The 19,876-nt window shown below is 40.3% G+C and overlaps 1 protein-coding gene across 1 annotated transcript; it reads left to right on the forward strand.

Moving 5' to 3' along the window:
• The first annotated feature begins 2,722 nt into the window (after positions 1-2,722).
• LEPROTL1 (leptin receptor overlapping transcript like 1) lies at positions 2,723-13,071 on the forward strand. The gene is made up of 4 exons (XM_053916604.2): positions 2,723-2,993; positions 8,847-8,922; positions 10,910-11,096; positions 11,919-13,071. Exons 1-4 carry the CDS (start codon positions 2,978-2,980, stop codon positions 12,033-12,035), a joined length of 396 nt encoding a protein of 131 aa, XP_053772579.1. The 5' UTR covers positions 2,723-2,977; the 3' UTR covers positions 12,036-13,071.
• The last annotated feature ends 6,805 nt before the right edge of the window (positions 13,072-19,876 follow it).

The following is a 19,876-nucleotide window of genomic DNA, read 5'->3' on the forward strand; positions in this document are numbered from 1 at the left end:
TTGATCTGTAAGAGGTAGTAATTCCAAATTAACAAAATTGTAGGGAGGATTAAATCAGATAAATATATAAAGCGCTAGGCACATAGCAGCTGCTCAATAAAATAACAGCTCTTTCTCTCAGCCCCATCCCCATCCTTGTGAATTAACTTCAGAGGACAGCAAGCCATCTGAACGAAAAGTTCTGAAACTATGAAAGATTAACTATTATATAAGAATACTTAGAGAACATTTAAAGGATATAACATTTCTAATGTTTAGGATTCACTTGGCAAACTGATGAAGAAAACTGCCCCAGCTGGGTAGCTCAATTGGTTAGAGCAGGGGTCCCCAACTTCCAGGTCATGGAGTGGACCAGGTGAGCTTGAATGTAATGCTCATGAATCATCCCAAAACCATCCCCCTGCCCTGTTTAGTGGGAAAGTTGTCTTCCATGAAACTGATCCCTGGTGCCAAAAAGTTTGGGGTCCACTGAGTTAGAGCATCGTCTGGATACACCAAGGTTGCAAGTTCAATCCCCAGTCAGAACACATACATGCCACCAATGAGTGCATCAATAAGTGGAACAACAACTCGATGTTTCTCTGTCTTTCTCTCCCTCTTCCTCTCTCTCTAAAATCAATCAAAAAAATTTTTTTAAAACTGACATTCTGCCCCTTTAAGACAATTATTTTCAAGCTTTAGTTTGCATAGGAAATCTTTAGGTTTCTTGTTAAAATTTCAGATTCCTGGGCTCTGCCCACAAAAATTCTGGAATATCTAGAGTGGTCCTTGAAATACATTGGGACGTGCTGTTTTTAAGGTCTCAAGTAACTCTAGACATCTGTAGCCCAAAAATAGTCCTTAGTGTCGTGAGTGTTTTCTTCCAAGAAACATTGTGGATCTCATGGAAAAGTACAAACTCTTAGGATTCAGTGACCACAGAAGCAAAAGTTCCCTCTAACCTAAAGAACAATCCTAGTTGCCCATAAATATTATTAAGGATGAATGTCTACAATGCCCAACCCATTATATTCACAGGAGGAAATTAGAGGACCAGCATTTAACTGCCACGGGGGTTTTTGGAAGCTCCAAAAGGCTTACTAAAACGTGAACTTTCCCCAGGAGCCAAGCCATGAGCCTATGAGATAAGAAGCGATCACTTCCCAATACACCACCACTGATCAGCTATCTCTCTGCTGTGTTCCCTTAATCATCCCTGTTTTTAAGGATGCGATACTGTGAAACGAAAGGTGTTAGAAGTGACTATTTGGGATGGAATCATTTACTTCTCCAGGAATCCCACCAACGCCCTTCAAGTTGGCTGGACAGCAGGATGCATACATCCACTTCAGTTTAGAAAAGAGGGCTAGTGATTCATAGACTGTCTAAATAGCAACATTTCCACAACATATGTTCAAGTGTGCCTGTGGTTTTGCTACCACAGTCCTTAAATGGAAATTCTTCATGGTACAGAAGGTGGCAGAATTCTTTGCACTAACTTGTACTGAAAAAATTCTCCTCCACAAGGGACCTATAGATTTACTTGGGGCATTAACCCTTAAGAAGAGACCTGTTTTAGAATGTTTTATTATTATTTTTTTAATTCAAGCCTGGAAGCGGTGGAAGGGAGCAGGGTGAACAATATCTTTAGCTCCTCGGTATCTCTCATTTTAAAGCAAGTTGGAAACATGTCTTCTGATCATTCCCTCAATAAGGTTTTATACACCATCTTATCTTAGTCCCATGACGGAGAAGATTTAAATTCACATCTTACATTACTCACCTCCACTTGTATCTTTTTAAAACCCTTCAAAAGATTCCTACTGCTCAGAAGGGGGCGGGGGTAGGGGGGACGGCCTCCTTCTATAGGCCCCTGCTGTATAACCACACTGCCCACCCCAAACCCCAGCAATCCTACTGACCTTCTCTCCAGCGGACCGAGCCCCACGCCCCCAGAGTCCGCCGCCCGAACTCACCACGCCCACCCCGCCCACAAACACACAATCCTTTCCCAGGGATGGCTTTTCCCTCTTCTCTAGTTACACATCTGTACGTCCCTCTGCTGTTCCTCCCTCCGGGAAATCTTTTGATTGATCTAAATCGAAGGCTTTCCTAGAACTATTTACCCATTACCCTAGCAATTATCATTGTTGTATCTCACGGTTTTGTGTGTGTGTGTGTGTATCTGGCTCACTGAACTAGAAGCTCCTGAAGACAAACCGTACCCAGTTTGGTGACCTCAGTGACTTGCCCTGTTGCCAACACATAATAAATGTTCAATAAATTTCTATGATGAGTTAAAATTAATGTATTTGTGCCTCTGCTTTTTTTCTTCTTTTCTAGCCCTGTTACTAACCGAAAAACCCGGCGATTCTCAGACTCCCAAGAGACTGGGTTTGTATAAAATCCACCCTTTACCGGGTCCCGCTGCTTTCTCCGGAGGTGGGTCTCACCAGAACCCTAGTTCTGAGTCGGAAACCGAGAAGCCAAGTGCAGACCAGACAACCAGCCGTACTTCATCTTTATTACAAGGCTGGGAGGAGAGAGAAATGGATGCGCCTTGAGAATCGCAAAATTCTCCCCCAAAGACACCACACCGCGCCTTCCGAAGGTCGGCGGCTAGTGGCGATCCCGGCTCATCAAAGACTCCGCGACGTTCAGGGATGCCGGAGGAGCCTCAGCATGGAGCCCCGCCTACCCCGAGTAGCACCGGGGGGACGGCGCCGGCACGCCCCGGAAGCGGGGCTGGGAAGGACAGCCCCCGAGGGCGGCGATCAGCCGCGGGGCTGAGAAGCGAAGGAAGGGGTCGGCCTCCCAGTCCCCAGCCCGCGCGTCCCCCGCGCCCCCCGCACCCCAGCGCGAGTGCGAGCCGCCGGCGGAAGTGCTGCGTCGCGCACTTCCGGGTGTTGTCTGGTGGCTGCTCCAGCCGCGCGTCGCTGGTCTCCCGGCCGCCGCCGCCGCCGCGTCGGGTCCTGGAGCCAGGAGCTACGTTACCGCCATGGCCGGCATCAAAGGTGGGCCGGGGATGCAGGGCGCGGGAGGGCTGAGTGGCCGCCCGTCGCGGGGGGCGGAGGGCCCCACGCGACCCCCGCACGCCGCCGCCCCGGCCGGAGCGCGCGCCGCGGGGTCCTGCTCCAGGGGCCGACCCCTGACCTCCGCCCCCGCCCGCGGTGTCGAGGTGGGCGCGGCACTCTCTGCGAGAGGACCGAGGGGACCGCGGCTTCTGCGTCAGCCCCCGCGTTCAGCTGATCTCGGCAGCCTCTGTCTCCCCACCCATCGCCCCCCGTGCAAAGAATGAAGTGGTCCGTGGTCCGTGTAAAGTCCCGCAGCAACTCCTTTTGCAGGAGTTTGCATCCGAGAAAGGGGGGGGGGGGGCAGAGTGTGCGGTTTGAGGGGGTTGAGACGACTAGAGATGCCAGTTACGGAAAATCAGTGTCATTTCCCACTTAAAGGCACAAGTGCGATCTTCGGGTGCTGAGCCGAACCGAGTCGCTCGGGAAGGATCAGCCCCGGAAGGGTTAAGGACGGTCCTTCCCGAAACCTCGGCGATCACCTTCCGTCGCAGGAGCCGCGCTCGAGGCTTTCCACGCTCCTAGGACATGCATTTTGATTTGTGGCGTTTCTGCCGTATACTGGACCCTGTAAGCGGCTCCAAAGTGCTCCGTTCCTGTTTTCTGCCCTCTCCCACACTTGCACGTTGAGACTTTTTCGCATTTGAAAGTTTTTATTTCGTTTAGTTTTTTAAAGATAAAATAGTGTTAAAACTTAATGAACAGTTAGTCGTTTGAGTGTATATTTTCTTTAGAAATAGGAATGTTGCGTTCTTTTCAACTGGTAGTTCTGTTATTGTGATTAGAAGCAGATACCAGTGAATAGCGTTTTCAGTTTGACGACAAACTTCACTGATTTCCTGACCTGAAACTTTGTAAAAGGGGCAGCGAAGCAGGAAGTGAAAAACTTTGATAGCAGTGTTTTTTCTGTGTATTTTATATCCTCTACGGGAGAACTTTTGAGCCTCTTTCCCAGAGTCACTTTTTTTTTTTTTTTTTTTGCTATTTGGTGTTTATTTTTAATTTCTGAAAACATTTTGTTTCCCATGTAAAACGTGGTCATCTGTGCAGCTGAAGCACCTTATAATCTCCTTTGAACCATAATAGACCTTTGCAAGTCCTTGTGTGAAAGGCACTTATGGTAGACGGCTGTGGTTTTTAGGATGTTGCCAGGTTCCCATTTCTTCAGAGTCATTAATGCAGGAGTCTCTTTCTTAAAATAACTGTAATTTCTTCCTGTAAACCTAGACAAATATTTACTGGGTGAAAGTGTCTCAGATGGAATTGTACTTAACAATTTCGGTTTCAGTAATACCTTCCTATTGTTATGATCATAATTGTTTATCAGGATATTTTCTTCCTGTTGGCCTAGTTATATTAAGGAGTGTTGCTACAATTGGAGTTCATTACTTATCTCTTGAGACGCTTGCCTATTGATTGCTTTGCTATATATTGGGTTTTTCTGGTAATGCCTAGGTTAGGAAACTGGTCCCCTCTACTACTGTAACTTCTTTGTAATCACTGAACCAGCACCCTGTCCCTAGAGAGTGTAGGTAATTGGGCTGTTCCGTCCCTAGGGTAGAGGCTTTGGGAAGAGAAACCAGACTCATCTAAGTTTCGTTTCCAAATGTTGCATCACTCAATTACAGTATAAATTTTTGTCTTGTTGATGTGTCATCTAGGACAAGCATTTATACACAGATGACGAAATTGGTATATAAATCAACCTAGTTGCTAATTTCATAAGACTGGAGAAACCTTACAAGTCTTGGGAAAGCACTTTTGATCAATTTACTTAACCCATTGACTTTGATCCCATATGACCAGGAAGTGAGATGTCACATAAAATTATATTTTTGACACTTGAATCTTATCTCATTTTAGTTCCTTATGTTTTTTAAAGAAGTTGTCTTTCATTAACTTTTGAAGAGTATACTCAAAGAATTTAGACTTTCCTTTCTGATGATAAGAATGTAACGATTGTTTTTCTGTCACAGAACAGTTACCCTCAAAGACTGAGTCCTAAAGCTACTGGCCTCTTGGCCAAGATGACCAAACACTGCTATGCTTTTTGAGAATTTTTCTGCCTGATTTAATTTTTTTTTTCAGTCTCCTCCCTGTCAGAGGACTGATCTTGCTTATATGCAGTTCATCTCCTCTTTTTTCATTTGTTTCAATGTGGGGAACAAGATCATGAAACTTACAAAATTTTGTGTCATAAGTTATAGGTAACTGATCTTTTCTGGAGGGGAAAGTTACTTTTTACTTAATTTTGTTCTGGGTACATGATTTTCTATTGAAAATATATTTATAAATGAGCATAGATGATTCTTTAAAATAAAATTTTTTATTATGCTGAAATTCACACATAATTGTATTACAAAACATGAATAAATAACCTCTGAACAAGAGCCTAAGGGTCTGTGTATAAAGAATGTTGGCTTTAGTGTATGGGCTCTGTGACATACATTTTGTCTCTTTAGTGGCTTTCATTTCCTCCAGAATTTGAAGCTGTATTCTGGGTAAAAAATGGCTTCTGAATAAGTAAGGTATTATTATATAGTATCTGTAGTGGTGAACTTAGCTGTTTGTCAATTACATTAAAAAAGTAGAGATGGTTTCTTACTTTTTCAGCATGTCTTATAACAAATATCTTTAGTGTTCAGAGAAGTACTTGCATTTCATATCTAGTCCAACTCTCATAGAAAAAAAACTGACTCTCAATTATAATTATTTAGACAGCTAGTAGGAGGCTGGTAGGAGATAGGACCCAGCATCTCCTGACTTTCAGTTAAGGTCTGTATCTTCTCTGCTGCATCAGGCACACTGTCTTCCCCTCCACACCCCTTCCTCTTCCCTTCTTCCGCCCACCCCCTTGGCTCCTTGCATTAATTCTGTAGCTACTTAATACTGAGTGTTAGGAGTGGGGCGTGAGCACCAACAACGGAAAGTCTTTTCTCTTGTGAAATGAACAGTGTAAAAGGAAAGACAAATAAAAATCAATGTAAGTGACAGCTATGGTAACTGAACAAAGGGGAGGTGTGCAGTGTAAGGAGAGCCTTGGCACATGCATGTCCCTCTGCCTGGAATGCTCCCCCAGGTACCCACGTGGTCCAGTTTCTCTCGTGTAGATCCCTGCTCAGGTGTCACCTCGTCAGAGATGCCTTCCCAGGCTAATGTATCTAGAGTACCACCCCCTCCCCCTTACCCTGCCTGGTTTTTTGTTTGTTGTTGTTGTTGTTTTTAAAGATTTTATTTATTTTTAGACCGAGGGGAAGGGAGAGAAGAAGAGAGAGAGAGAGAGAAACATCAATGTGTGGTTGCCTCTGGCGCTCCCCCTACCAGGAACCTGGCCTGCAACCCAGGCATGTGCGCCGACTGGGAATCAAACTAGCGACCCCTTGGTTCACAGGCCGGTGCTCAATCCACTGAGCCACACCAGCCAGGGCATGACTTTTTTTTATAGCACTTGACATTTATTTGCTGACTTTTTAAAAAATCATATTATTCTCTCACTAGGATATAAGCTTCATGAGAGTAAAGGCTTTGATTTTTTTTTCATTGCTCTATTTCCAGAATCAAGAACAATGTGTGACACATATCATGTGCTTAGTAGATATTTGTTGAATGAATGAATGAATGAATGAGGTAGGGACAATTATTCTACCTAGGAGGTTTATAAAAACATTACTGAGGAAGAAATGACTGAGCTGAGATCTGAAGGAACAGTAGAAAGTAACTTGGAGGAAAGAGGTAAGGAGTAGGACAAGAAGGCAAGCTTCCTGAGTGTGAAAGGGTCTTTTCTCGTTTATTAACACATCCCCAGCCCCTGTTACATATTTGGTGCTCAGTAAAATTTCCGGGGGGGGGGGGGGGTTGGGGTTTTTTTTTTTAAGATTTTATTTATTCATTTTTAGAGAGGGAGAAAGGGAGGGAGAGAGACATCAATGTGTGGTTGCCTCTCGAGTGCCCCATACCGGGGACCTGGCCTGCAACCCAGGCATGTGCCCTGACTGGGAATTGAACTGGCAACCCTTTGGTTCGCAGCCCGCACTCAATCCATTGAGCTGCACCAGCCAGGGCTCGGTAAATATTTTTGAATGAGATAAATGAGTAAAGAAGTGTCCGAGGTAGAAGACACCACATGTGCAACAACCACATGGGTGAGGGAACCTGCTGATTTTAGAAAAGGAGAGAGGGCCGTTGTCACTGGAGTGCAGAGGACAAGGGCGAGTAGCCTGCTGTGATTGATATGTGTTAGGGGAAGCAAACAGGGCAGATTATGAGGGCCTGTTTTGAACTGACGAAAGCAGATGGTACACTCAGTATTTTCCTAGTCGTTTGCATTGCATTCCCTTGTAAACTTCCTCAGTTGCCGTGAAATAAAAGTTTAAATATTTCTTCCTCCTTTATTTCCGTAACTGAAAATATTATGGCATTGAGGACTAAGAGTTCAGGGTCAACATGACCTACATCAATGATTTAAGTGAAAACTACATCTGCCAAGCTACCATGTCGATGGGTTTCCTTGATTATGCCCATTTTCATTCAGAGAAGTTTTATCAGTAGTAGTTGGCGGTATTTACCCTCTTTACTGTTAATTTTGGCTTGTATACATTATGTGTATGTATATGTCTTGGTAACTTTTAGACCTTCTACAAATCTTTGGAATTTTAACTATATCACCAAAAAAAAAAAAAAAGACAAATTATTCTCTTGGGCATGCAGTTGCAAAAATATGGGTTATATAGAATTGGAAATAAATTGATCACTTCTTTGTGTAGTTCTAGGCCATTGATTAACTATGCCTATTCAAGAAAGTTGTTTCTAGTCACTGATATATGTGAAGATACTTTGTAAAATATAATACTTTGTATGTGTGTGTAAATTGAGAAACTACATTTCAACTTAGAATGTATCTGTTGTTTGTGATAATGTCTTAAAATAATGATACCACAGAAGGATGTACCCAATATCCTGTACAATTTCTGATGTGCAGGATATTAGGGAAGGAAACCCCCAGCTAATTTTCCCAACTAATTAAAGATCTGTAACAAGATTAATTGATTAAAATTATTAGCAGATATCCTTGGACACTTTTCTCTTATCAGTTTTGTGCATATTGGGGGTATACATATGTACAAGAAGCAAAAGCTACCCTGGCTGGTGTGGCTTAGTAGATTGAGTGCCCACTTATGAACCATTGGTTCCCAGTCAGGGCACATGCCGGGGTTGCAGACCAGGTCCCTAGTAGGGGACGTGAGAGGCAGCTGATCAACTTACCTCTTGCACATAAAGGTTTCTCCCCTTCTTTCTCCCTGCTTTCCCGAAACTCTCTCTAAAAGTAAATAAATAAAATCTAAAAAGAGGAGAGGAGAAGCAAAAGCTGGAGAGATTTTCCCACAGGATGGGGTTTCTAAAGTCCAGTAAAGCCGACAGTGCGGAGTTTCTCCATATACTGCTTTTCAAAACCGTGATGTTCTATAGAGTAACTGTAATACTGATGTCTGGAGGAGCGTGGCTCTTGCAGATTGGGACACTCATTAGAAGTGGAGCCAGTAATGAGGGAATTTGGCGGTGTGCTAGCAATAGGTCAGGGCTTTGAAAATCACTATTGCTTCAGTTTGCCTTGAAGATACTACAGAAGACCTATTCTGAGACTAGGTAACTTAGACTCTGAAAGATAACTCACTTTTGATACATTTGCTTTTTTTGTGTATTGTTTTGCTTTTTGCTTCTGGGATTATAAGTAATGTTCAGACTGCTGATAGTAATAATACTTTAATTAGTATTTCTACTTGACTTTTTATTTTGCAGCTTTGATTAGTTTGTCCTTTGGAGGAGCAATTGGGCTGATGTTTTTGATGCTTGGATGTGCCCTTCCAATATACAAGTATGTAAAGTTTTTGTTATTTTGCATAAATAAGATAAAATTTTTCTACTTTTAAAGCTAAAAAAAATGTTTATGACTGTAAAAACAATCCTGAGAAATGTTCATTTACCAGGGTCAACATTTTTTTTTAAAGTCTACATAAAATTTATAAATATTTTAGGGTACCAAGATGCAAAAAAGACTTTGGGCTATTGTTGCTAGACCACTGCTAAGCCTGTTACTGCGAGATTGCAACATCGTAGCCCAGACCCACTACTCACTTCTGAGTACCTACTGACAAAATTCAATAGGAGAAAATCAAAAATATCCTTTCAGCAAAAAATGCCATAAGCAGAGTCAAGAGAAGTTAACTAAGGAAAGAAATTATATAAGCAGTTACTTTCCTTAGGGTAGCAAGAAATTTTAAAAGTTAATAGGATAAATTAGAAAAATATAGACAACTCAATAGAAAAATGAAACAAATAAGGAAAATGAAAGTATATTTTCAACAAATAGGTAAAAGAACTGCAAATTGCTTATATAAGTCCATGAAAATATACCCAGCCTCACTCAAAATTAAATGAAATTCATTAACGAAAATAAAAAAGATGTAGGCATGCAGGCAGTGTGTCCTGTACTGTGAGTGGGAGATAAACAAATACGAGCAGTCTTTTTGGAGGCCAGTTTGCCTGCAGCTCTCAAAATGTGTATTCTTTAAACTCACCCTTCCACTTCTTAGAACTACTCACACAAATCTGCGTGCAGGTGTTTGCCGAGGTGCGTAGTCCGGGGAGAGTGTGGGTGTTCGTGGCAACCTTGTTTATGCGAACAGAAGAAGCTGGACGCCTCCTAAAGGTCTAGCAAAAAGAAAATGGTTAAATTATGGCACATCCATCCATGGAAACATGAGGCAGTCTTAAAAAGAATGAGGAAGAGCTCTAAATGCTAATATGTAAAGTTCAAGCTATATTGTTGAATGAAAAAGTGCAGTGATTCATTTATATGCTTAGAGTTTTTCTGTATGCGAGTTTGGAAGGGTCCACAAAAAGCTCAATAGCAGAGTCAGAAAGAAAAAACGGGAGATGCGGGCAACTTTGAGTTTTCACTTTTTGTGCTTTTGTATTTATATTTAATTTTTTTTTCTTAAGCATACGTCCATTTGTAATTTTTTCTATTCTCAAAATATTCAGGGAAAGATTTTTAGTAACAACATAGATAAATCTTTGCTTGTCAAAAACCTGTAAGTATAAGCAAATCTCCACGCTGATGTGTATTTTATTTATGGTCATTTTAAAGGCTGTCTATTCTTTTTTAGCTTTTATTGTGAAATAATGATGGACTCTAAAGAATTTGCAAAAACAGTACAGAGCAGCCCCCTGTACCCTTCACAGTTTCCCTCAGTGGTACCGTCTAACATTAACTATAGTTATATTAGCGTAACGAGGAAATGCATTACAGTATCTAGACTATAAACGAAAAACCATCTATTTTTATTGTAATACATTCTGTATTCTAGCTCAAACTTTTCAATATTACTTTCAGTTCATTTTCCCTATTTTGATTTCAGTATTTTGGGAGCTCCTAGTGACCTAAGAAAAGCTTGGAGGCGTTCCAGCTTTATGCTGAGGCAGCATATCATTGAAGTTAAGGGCATGAATTATGAATTTTAAAACTCACTGTGATAACATCCCCATTTTCCGCACACCTCTTTCTTTACAACCTAAAATGAAAATATTTTAAATTTAGGGCCTTGATTCCAAATGCTATAATTTACAAAGCATTTTCTTTTAATATAAGAAATATTTTATTAATTGTGTCATAATTGCCATTAGGAATACTATGATTCTAAATATTGCTCATTGTAGTGTTCAGGTTTAGCTTATTTTTAAGCTAGATCATAGCTTCTGTACATAGCAATATTCCTTTGGTCCTTAGTTTTTAAAAGCATACTTTATGTGTAGGGAAATAACATAACAAAAACTACATTAACTTATTTTTCTTTTTCTAGCCAATACTGGCCCCTCTTTGTTCTGTTTTTTTACATCCTTTCACCTATCCCCTACTGCATAGCGAGAAGACTAGTGGATGATACAGATGCTATGAGTAACGCTTGTAAGGAACTTGCCATATTTCTTACAACAGGCATTGTGGTCTCAGCTTTTGGACTCCCTATTGTATTTGCCAGAGCGCACCTGGTAAGTGAATTCGTTCTTCACTAGTGTAAAGTTTTTCTCAGGAAGAAGGTTTTGTTAAAATGACATAAAAAAGAGATAAAAGACATGGGAACCTCGAGGATAGATATTTTTTTAAAAAACTTTTGTTGTTAACTGGTAAAAATGATACTGGAGAGCATGGCTCAGGCCTGCAGCACCATTGGCTCACAATACCTTGCTGTCGGAATCGGGCGAGGCAGCCCCTCAGCCCGGTGCTGGACAACCGTAGGCCTGCCCTGCACAGCTTGAAACATGAAGCTGCAAGGAGATCTTGGGTTCTTTGCAGGTGGGGAAGTACAGAAGAGAAGGCAGGTTACTTGTACTCCGTTCTTCCTCCCAAACTCCCCAACCAGATTCACTCTTCCATCTCCCGGGAAGCAGAGAAGGGACTGGCCACGCTTCCCTGTGGAGAGGGTGATCACTCCTCCTGCCCCTTAACAAGAATGTACATGAGTGTGATTTCACCTCTGATACTTCAGATAAAATTTTAGATTCACTGAAGAAGAGTTGGAGCACATTTCTTCATAAACAGAAAATTGTAGAATTCTATGCTGCCGCCTCATAGCCCAGAAGTCAAACTTGCTTTTGAATAATCATCTTCCCATGACCTTGTCTTTTTAAAGGAACCAGAGATAAATACAGTGATATAGAAGTACCATTCAGTGTTCAATAATGTGAAAGTTGTTATTATAAATCTTACTTGTTTTAGATATGATTGGCACACGACTAGAGCCTTGATTTGCTTTTCATTTTCTTTGGTTTTCCTATGTGTGTTAACTGAATATTTATATCTTGTTTCCGTAGATTGAGTGGGGAGCTTGTGCACTTGTTCTCACAGGAAACACAGTCATCTTTGCAACTATACTGGGCTTTTTCTTGGTCTTTGGAAGCAATGACGACTTCAGCTGGCAGCAGTGGTGAGAGAGATTGCGGAACTATTGTCAGATGGACTTCTTGTCATTGGTCGGCCATCCACGCACACAGGAGATGGGGCAGCACTGCTGAATGGTGTAGCAAGCCTCTTGGGGGTATTCTAGGTGCTCCCTTCTCCCTTGTATTGTAAGCATACTATTTTCACAGAGACTTGCTAAAGGATTAAAAGGATTTTCTCTTTTGGAAAGTTTGACTGATTTCACACTTACCTATAGTATGCTTTTGTGGTGTCCTGCTGAATTTAAATATTTATGTGTTTTCCTTGTTCACTTTTTGTTTTAAATCGATATGCAATGTTAAACATTTTTTAAATGTAATAACCATTCACATTGGTTAGAAATTAGATTTCCTCTGGCTTTACTGAGCTAAAGTATATCTTTTCTCTTAAAATTATTTAAGCTTCATTATTACAAAAAGTTATGAAAGTAAGTCTTCAGGCAGGATGACATCACTCCCGATTTTATGCAAGCGTTTAGACTGTTGGCACACCGTATAGACCATACACTCAGCGCAAGTACAGCTGCATTTATACCTCAGAAGGGCCGAGTATTAGTGCCCGCGCCCTCCATAAGGGTTGCTGGGTTTGCCAGTAAGCAGATGTTCTGTGAATTGAAAATTATTTTATGGAATTGCTGCAAAGGAGTGCTTTTCTTCTCAATTGTTTGAAGAATTTTTTTGTTGAACTGTAAGGTAAGGGTGTAGAAACAGATTTTTCAGATACGATTTTTATTTACATTTATGATAAAGAGTTGCAGATAGTTAAAGAGTTGCATTGTGGGAGGAAACGTTGAAATTTCATTTTTTGGATCCTGCTTCTATTTATAAGGGAAGTTTCTGATGCTCTGTCAGCCTTTCATGTTCTACCATGGGTAAAATGGTCATTCATGGAACTACTACTGATAAGGGAAAGTTACATGTTTGCATCGTACATACCAGAAAAGCTTTCCCTGCGCTCTCCTTTTAACTTATTTTATGCAATGTATATTTAAGTAAAATAACTTTCCAGTATCGTTTAATAACACTTTGAATTGGAGGTGTTTAACCCACCTGGAAAGAAATTGCTATGCCAGGCACTCGCAGTGCCCCCTGCCCCACAAGGCCTTGACGTGATTGACAAGCGACTTGCTAGTCCTGCAGATAATTCCTGCGTTAACAATTTAAGATTTAGACTGTGGTCATTGTAGTTCTTACTCTCTAAGGTTTCATCATACATTATTTAAAACTATTTAAGACAAGTTTCCTGTATACCTCTCAGTTGTTTTCATTTTTATTTCATCATAATAGAGCTGCTGTTTCCTCTTAAATGGCATTTATTGTGTGAATTAATGCAAAGTAGCCAAATCCAGCTGTACAGCAGCTTCAGACACAAACCTGACCGCAAAATTCCCAATTACCAGGCATAATCAAATTGTAGTGATTATTTGCAGCTCATAATTATCAGTACTTTTTTTCAGGCGCTAGTTTATGAAAATGTTCAAATTGGCCTGACAGTATTTTGTGAAGGACATAGATTTGTATGTTTATTCAGTATACTTATATAAAACATTGTGTTGCCTTCAGACAAAACTGAGTAATCACGACAGCTATCTTTAGTTATTTTATAAAGTTCATTTCTCAAGAAAACGGGAACAAATTTTGGGCTTGTTGATATTTTTACTGAAGATGCCTAAAAGCCACAGGTTTTATATCCGAACGCAAGTTGTTGCTTTTAGCTGTGAGATGGGAGGCAGAGTGAAGTGTCTGCGCGTGGTCGTCCCATTTACACATTAGACTGAAGGTGGCTTGCAGCGTTACAGTGCTGCGGACTTAAAGAGGAAGGTACCGGACCACAAGAGTTAGCTGGTAAAACCACTGGGAGCTCGGGGCCTGTGATCGACTCAATTTTTTTTTGGCAAGAAGTACATTTTCTGGTCCTTCCCCATTTTCCATTCTAAAATGTCAGTGCAGGACACTGCAACTGTTTTAGTCACGTGGCCACAGCCCCTTTTTCTAACGGCTGCATAGTCTTTCTGTGTACTAATTGCATCGGCAGCATTGTGTTTCTGATCTTGCACACTGGCTTGACATAGTGCTGTCTCTGACTTCTAGGCTAGTTACTTGAGGTACAGGTTTTCCATAGAATATGCACTGATACTTCATTGCCATTCTTCTATGGGAACAGAACTTTTGGTGATGAAACAATAAAGATTTTAAATACCTATTTTTAGTTTGTGGGTGTTTTTGAAATGAAAATGTACTACACACTTCGGTTTCTGAAGTACGTTGTCCATGTTAATAGTGTGATATAAAGCAAATATGACATTAGCTATAATGATAGGCTTGCAGAAGTTTCACTCCCAAAATCAAATTGAAACCATAGTAATAAATATTACAATGAAGCCCTGTGGTTTTGAGCTACAGTAAAAACATTGCTAATCTGGGAAAGTAGAATTTTTACCCAGCTTTTTAAAAAAACAGCCATAGAAGGTTTTGTTGACATAAAAAGATTACTGATCATCTAAAGTCAGGGTTACACTTGTTCTTAAATTTTCACAACTTTTTTATGGCTGCCATGTTTTAAAGTCTTTATCACCACTTATTAGAGTAATTTGGTTTTTGCAAACATTGCAAACAGTTAAAAGTAAAAAATCTGTGCAGTTCAATGTGAATAGAGAAAAAGTATTTTTCTCTTTTATCAGACATGAATCTTGTCCCAAATTATCATAATTCTGGTCTCATTATATACTTTATAAAAGTTCAGATTACGGGTTCTTAGTGTCTAATGTGATCTTGGGGACATTGTCAGAATAGTCCCGGTTTCTAGAGTAACTCTAGAATATTTATATAAAATGTGACTAGATCTCATACATTTCAGATCACTTTCAACTGATGCAACAAATATAACAAGCAGCCATGCAGCATTACTGTTAAGTAATATGTATGTTGTAAATCTCAGGATGCTTTAGGATATGTAAAATTGGTGGGAAATGCAAATTCGTATACCTCCCACATAAACCTGTATTGTCGTTTCTCTTGGGGAAGGTTAGAAAGCTCTTAGTCTATTGCAAGCCTCCTCATTTTCTGTCACTCCCAGGGGACAGAACATACCCTGTAAAATAAATATTCCAGGTAACTGAAGCTGAACTCAGAAAGAACTAACATTTGCTCATTGGAAACCCGAATGAAAGCGAAAGATGTTTGTTTATTGTCTGCCAGCGGAGCTGTGCAGGCTTTCGCAGAGGAGAGGTTTTTCGGGGGTGGACGAGATTTGCGTTCCACTGCTTTTAACCAGATGCTGGAGATCTGTGACCTTGGCAGTGCTTTCCTCACCTCTGGGCTACAGGTATGGGGCACTTCCCCTGGAGATCTCCTTAACTTTTGCTCCCCTGAGCATCCCAGGGATTTTGTTGTTGTTCTTACTTTTTTAAAGCAATCGACTTTAGGTGCCAAGACAATTCAGTGGGGAAAGAAGAGTGTTTCCAACAAACGTTGCTGAGACAACTGGATATCCACGTGGCAAAAGAATGAAGCTGGACCCTACCTCACACAATAGTAAAAAATTAACTCAAAATGGATCATGGACCTACATTATAAGAGCTACACTATGAAAGTCTGAGATTTACGTACGTGTAAATCTTAGAACCTTGGATCAGAATGGTTTCTTAGACTGCACTTCATCAAAAAAGTAAACCTTTTGTGCTTCAAAGGACACTGTCAGGAAAGTGAAAAGACAACCTACAGAATAGAAGATATTGGCAAGTTACATATCTGATAAGGATTAAGCATCCAAAATATATAAATGACTCATAACTCAACAGTGGAAAGACAACCCAATTAAGAAATGGGCAAAGCATCCCAATAGCCATTTCTCCAGAGAAGATACAAATGCCAGTAAGCACATGAAAAGATGATTAACATTATTAGTCACTAGGGAAATCCAAATGCAAACCACCATGAGATACCGCTTCACACCCCTGCAATGGCTACAATAAAAAAGACATAATTAGGTGGTGAGGATGCAGAAGAATTGGAAGCTTTCACATTACTAGTGGGGATTTAAAATGGTGCGGCTGTTGGGGAACACATTTTGCAGTTTCTCAAAAAGTTAAACAGTTACCGTATGACCCAGCAATTCCAGTCCTAGATATATAGCCAAGAGAATTGAAAATACCTACATAGAAACTTGTACATGAATATTTGTGATAGCTAAAAAGTGCAGTGTGTTCTTTCATGAAGTATGTGTTCAAATTTTTTGCGCATTTTTATTGTATGGGCTCTTATTACTGAGTTGTAAAGCCCTGTGTTGGATGTATGTATTATGTTAGTTTCCTCCCTTTCTGAGGTTTGTGTTTTGCTTTTGTAATATCTTTCAGAATGCACTTTTTTTTATTTTGATAAAACAGTTACCAATTTTTTCTTTTAAAAATGGTTCCTGCTTTTTCTGAGCTTGAAACATTCCTTGACTATGTCTAAGGTCATGAAGATTTTTCTTCTGTTTCCTTCTAGATTTATAGTCTTGTCTCAACGTTAAGGCCTATGATTCACTTCAAGTTATGTTTGTGGGTGGTATAAAATAAGAGTTGAGGTTCATTTTTATTCCCATGTGAATATTCACTTCTGTCACTGTTTATTGTTAAGATTGACCTTTCCCCTTTCAAATACTTTGGCACTTTTGTAAAAAAAAAAAATTAATTGACCATGTAAGTGTGAATCTACTGTATCTTTATAATTAGCCTGCCTACTCTTTTTTTTACCCAAAAAATGGTCTATGCTCAGTTCTTGGTATATTTATATAAACTTTAGAATTAGCTTGTGACCTTCTGTTTTTGAAAAGCCTCTTGGGTTTTTATTGGGATTGTACTGAATCTGTAGATCAATTTGGAGGAGAATTGAAATCTTAAGTTATCCATTGCTGCATGACAAGCCACCCAAAACCTATTGGTTTAAACCAATGATCCTTTACTTAGCTCACAAATCTGCAGTCTGGGCAGGGCTTAACAGGGAAGGTGCGTTTGTACTCCATGTGGTGTCCGCTGAGGTGGCAGCGCTGGGGACTGGCGGGTCGTCTCCCAAGATGGGTTCCTTATGTGGCTGGCAAACCGTTGTTGGCTGTTGACTGGGAGCTCAGCCAGGTTGGGGGCCAGGGCCTCTGTTTCTTTCTCTGACCCTCTGACTCTCCGTGGAAATTTGGCTTCCTCACAACAGATGGTTGGACTCTTAAGAGCAGATGTTTCAAGACAACTAGTCACAAGCATGTGGCAATTTTGTAACAGGTCCATTGGGAGTCACACTTCTGTGTGCTATAGTCTATTGGCCAAGCTAGTCAAAAAGTTATCCACCCCTCACCCAGGTTCAAGGGAAACAGCCATACACCACTCAGTGGGCAAAGTGTCAATATTATTTTGTAAAAAAGCACGTGGAAAGGAATATATTGTGTCCATCTTTAGTAAATAGTGTTTCAACTGAGCACATTATATCTCTTTTGTTTTTTAATTTTTCTAAGCAGATATTTTGTAGTTTTTACTGTACAGGTCTTATACTCATTTTACTATATCCGTAAATATGTCAGGTTTTCCAATGTCATGTACTAGCATATTCTCTCAAACCTGCAGCACAAACTGTATTGTTTCCATGGCTTGTTCCTGTTTAGGAAACTCTATCCAGGCCTTTAATTGATTTAACTTTAGATAAAAATTGTAATTTCAATTTGTGAAAAGTAGTGTGAAGCAAACACAGCAGGGTGAGGAGAAGGGAATGATGAGGTGGAGGGGGGTTAACTTAGACAAGGTGGTTCTTCCTGGGAAGGTGTCATTTGAGCAGAGCTATGAGTGATGTGAAGGGGCAGCCATAACTAGATCTGAGCACGAACATTCTAGATGGAGGAAACAGCAATTTCAGAAGCTCAGAAGCTGAACTGCCTTAGGGAGGTAGAAACTAGGTCAGAGGTGCATAGCTGGACTGCAGTGAAGAAGATGCTAAAAGGTGAAGTTGCAAAGATTAGCAGGTAAATTGCATTGTCTTTTGTAAACTACTGTATTTTGCGGTGTATAATGAGCACTTTTTTGCCCATGTTTTTGAGGGAAAAATAAGGATGCACATTTTTCATGGGTAAAACAATCCCGTTATAATACGCACAAAAACGTGGGTGCTCATTATACACAGGAGTGCATTATACATGGCAAAATATGGTAATCTGAGAGGTGGCATACCATCACCTCTGTCATATAATTCTTTGTCCCACGAACCAACCTTGCTTGAATGTGGGAGAAAGTGAACGCCAGGAAGAGAAGAGGGATGTTGGGGATTATCTTACCACAGTGATTTTTACAGGGTTTTTTTTCTTTTCATTAGATGCTAAGGAAGGCAAGTTCCTTAATTTGGCTTCACTCTGCCAAATGTACCCAGTAGTCTTTTGCACATAAATTTTCAAACTTACACAAAACCAGAATATATTGAACTTCCATGTCCCGTCTTTCAGCTTCAACAATTTTAAACATGTCCTACTTGTTCCATCTGTGTGTCCCCTGTTTGCCATACCTCAGATTACTTTAATGCAAATCTAAGACATTTCATCTTTGGGTCTCTCTAAAACATGACCCTTTTAAAACAAATACAATACTCTCTAAAACATGGCCCTTTTAAAACAATTTCAATATTACTACACCTGAAAAAAATTAAAAATAATGCTATAATACCCAGTTAGTAAACTCCCCTGTAAATGGCCCTTTTACAGTTGGCTTATTTGAATCAAGATCTAAACAAAGTCCACACATTTACGTAGCTATATAAATAGGAAAAATTTTTAAAATCAAATGTGTTGAGGTTCAGTTATAATTTAAGAAATGGGGAGGAAATTATCTGTTCTCTCCTCCCATCCTAAACATGACCTTGACTTCAGATCATTACAATGACTGTCACCCAGTAGGAGTCAGCGTAATGTTCTTTCTCTAGGAAAATGCAATTTTAAGCCCCAAGCAACCTAGAAACAAAGTTGTAGAAAATATCCTATTAGTAAGTTGAGGATGCCAGGAAACGCTACCCATATGTCTTCACAGTGGTGGATTCATCTAGGTCACTTGATCTAATGTACTCAGGTTGGCCATGCAACTAAACCAAGGCAACACCTGTGTGACACAATGTATACAAATTCCCAGCAAGGAAAAAATACAGAAATATGTAACTCTCCACTGTTGTAGCTTAGCAGTTCTTTAAAAAATAGATGCAGCAAAACCCCCCAAGTGAGATGAAGATACTTCCTTAGAGATAATCGGGCATCTCTGGCTATTCTTTTATTCCAGGACATGAGTACCAAAGCAGATTAATATTATTAGTATTCAACAATTGTTAGCTGCCAAATATAGACTTGAGAAATTAAAACTATTATTCAGGAAAGAGAGAGAGTAGTTAAAGGCATTATTAGCGCTAGAGAAATATGTATTCTCAGTTTTTTGATGAGCCACAAAAAATCCCTGTTCTTCTTATAGAGTGGGAAATAGTGTAAGAACTAGAATATACTAGCTCTTTATAAAGAACCCTAGGCAGTCAAGCAGAGTGATTTCTTCCTGGATAACGATGCGTGTTGGGAGAAAGATGCTTTATCTTTTCCTGTGTTGAAAAACTGACAAAGCACTTTACACAGTCATGATGCCTTCAAGTTTAAAAGTAAAGGACAGTTTTCCCACCTCTTGTTTGGGCACACTAGTGAACTTGGACCTGAAGAGGTAATGGCTGGGGTCCCAGCCGGTCAGTGCTAGCTGGGGACTAAAGCAGACCCTCTGCCTCCAGGATTAGTGTTCTGGCCACGTCACCACAAGGCAGCCATGCTGACATCAGAATCAGCAGTGGTCAGG

The sequence above is a fragment of the Desmodus rotundus genome, chromosome 13 (assembly GCF_022682495.2).
Source record: "Desmodus rotundus isolate HL8 chromosome 13, HLdesRot8A.1, whole genome shotgun sequence".
In the NCBI taxonomy this organism is placed as follows: domain Eukaryota; kingdom Metazoa; phylum Chordata; class Mammalia; order Chiroptera; family Phyllostomidae; genus Desmodus; species Desmodus rotundus.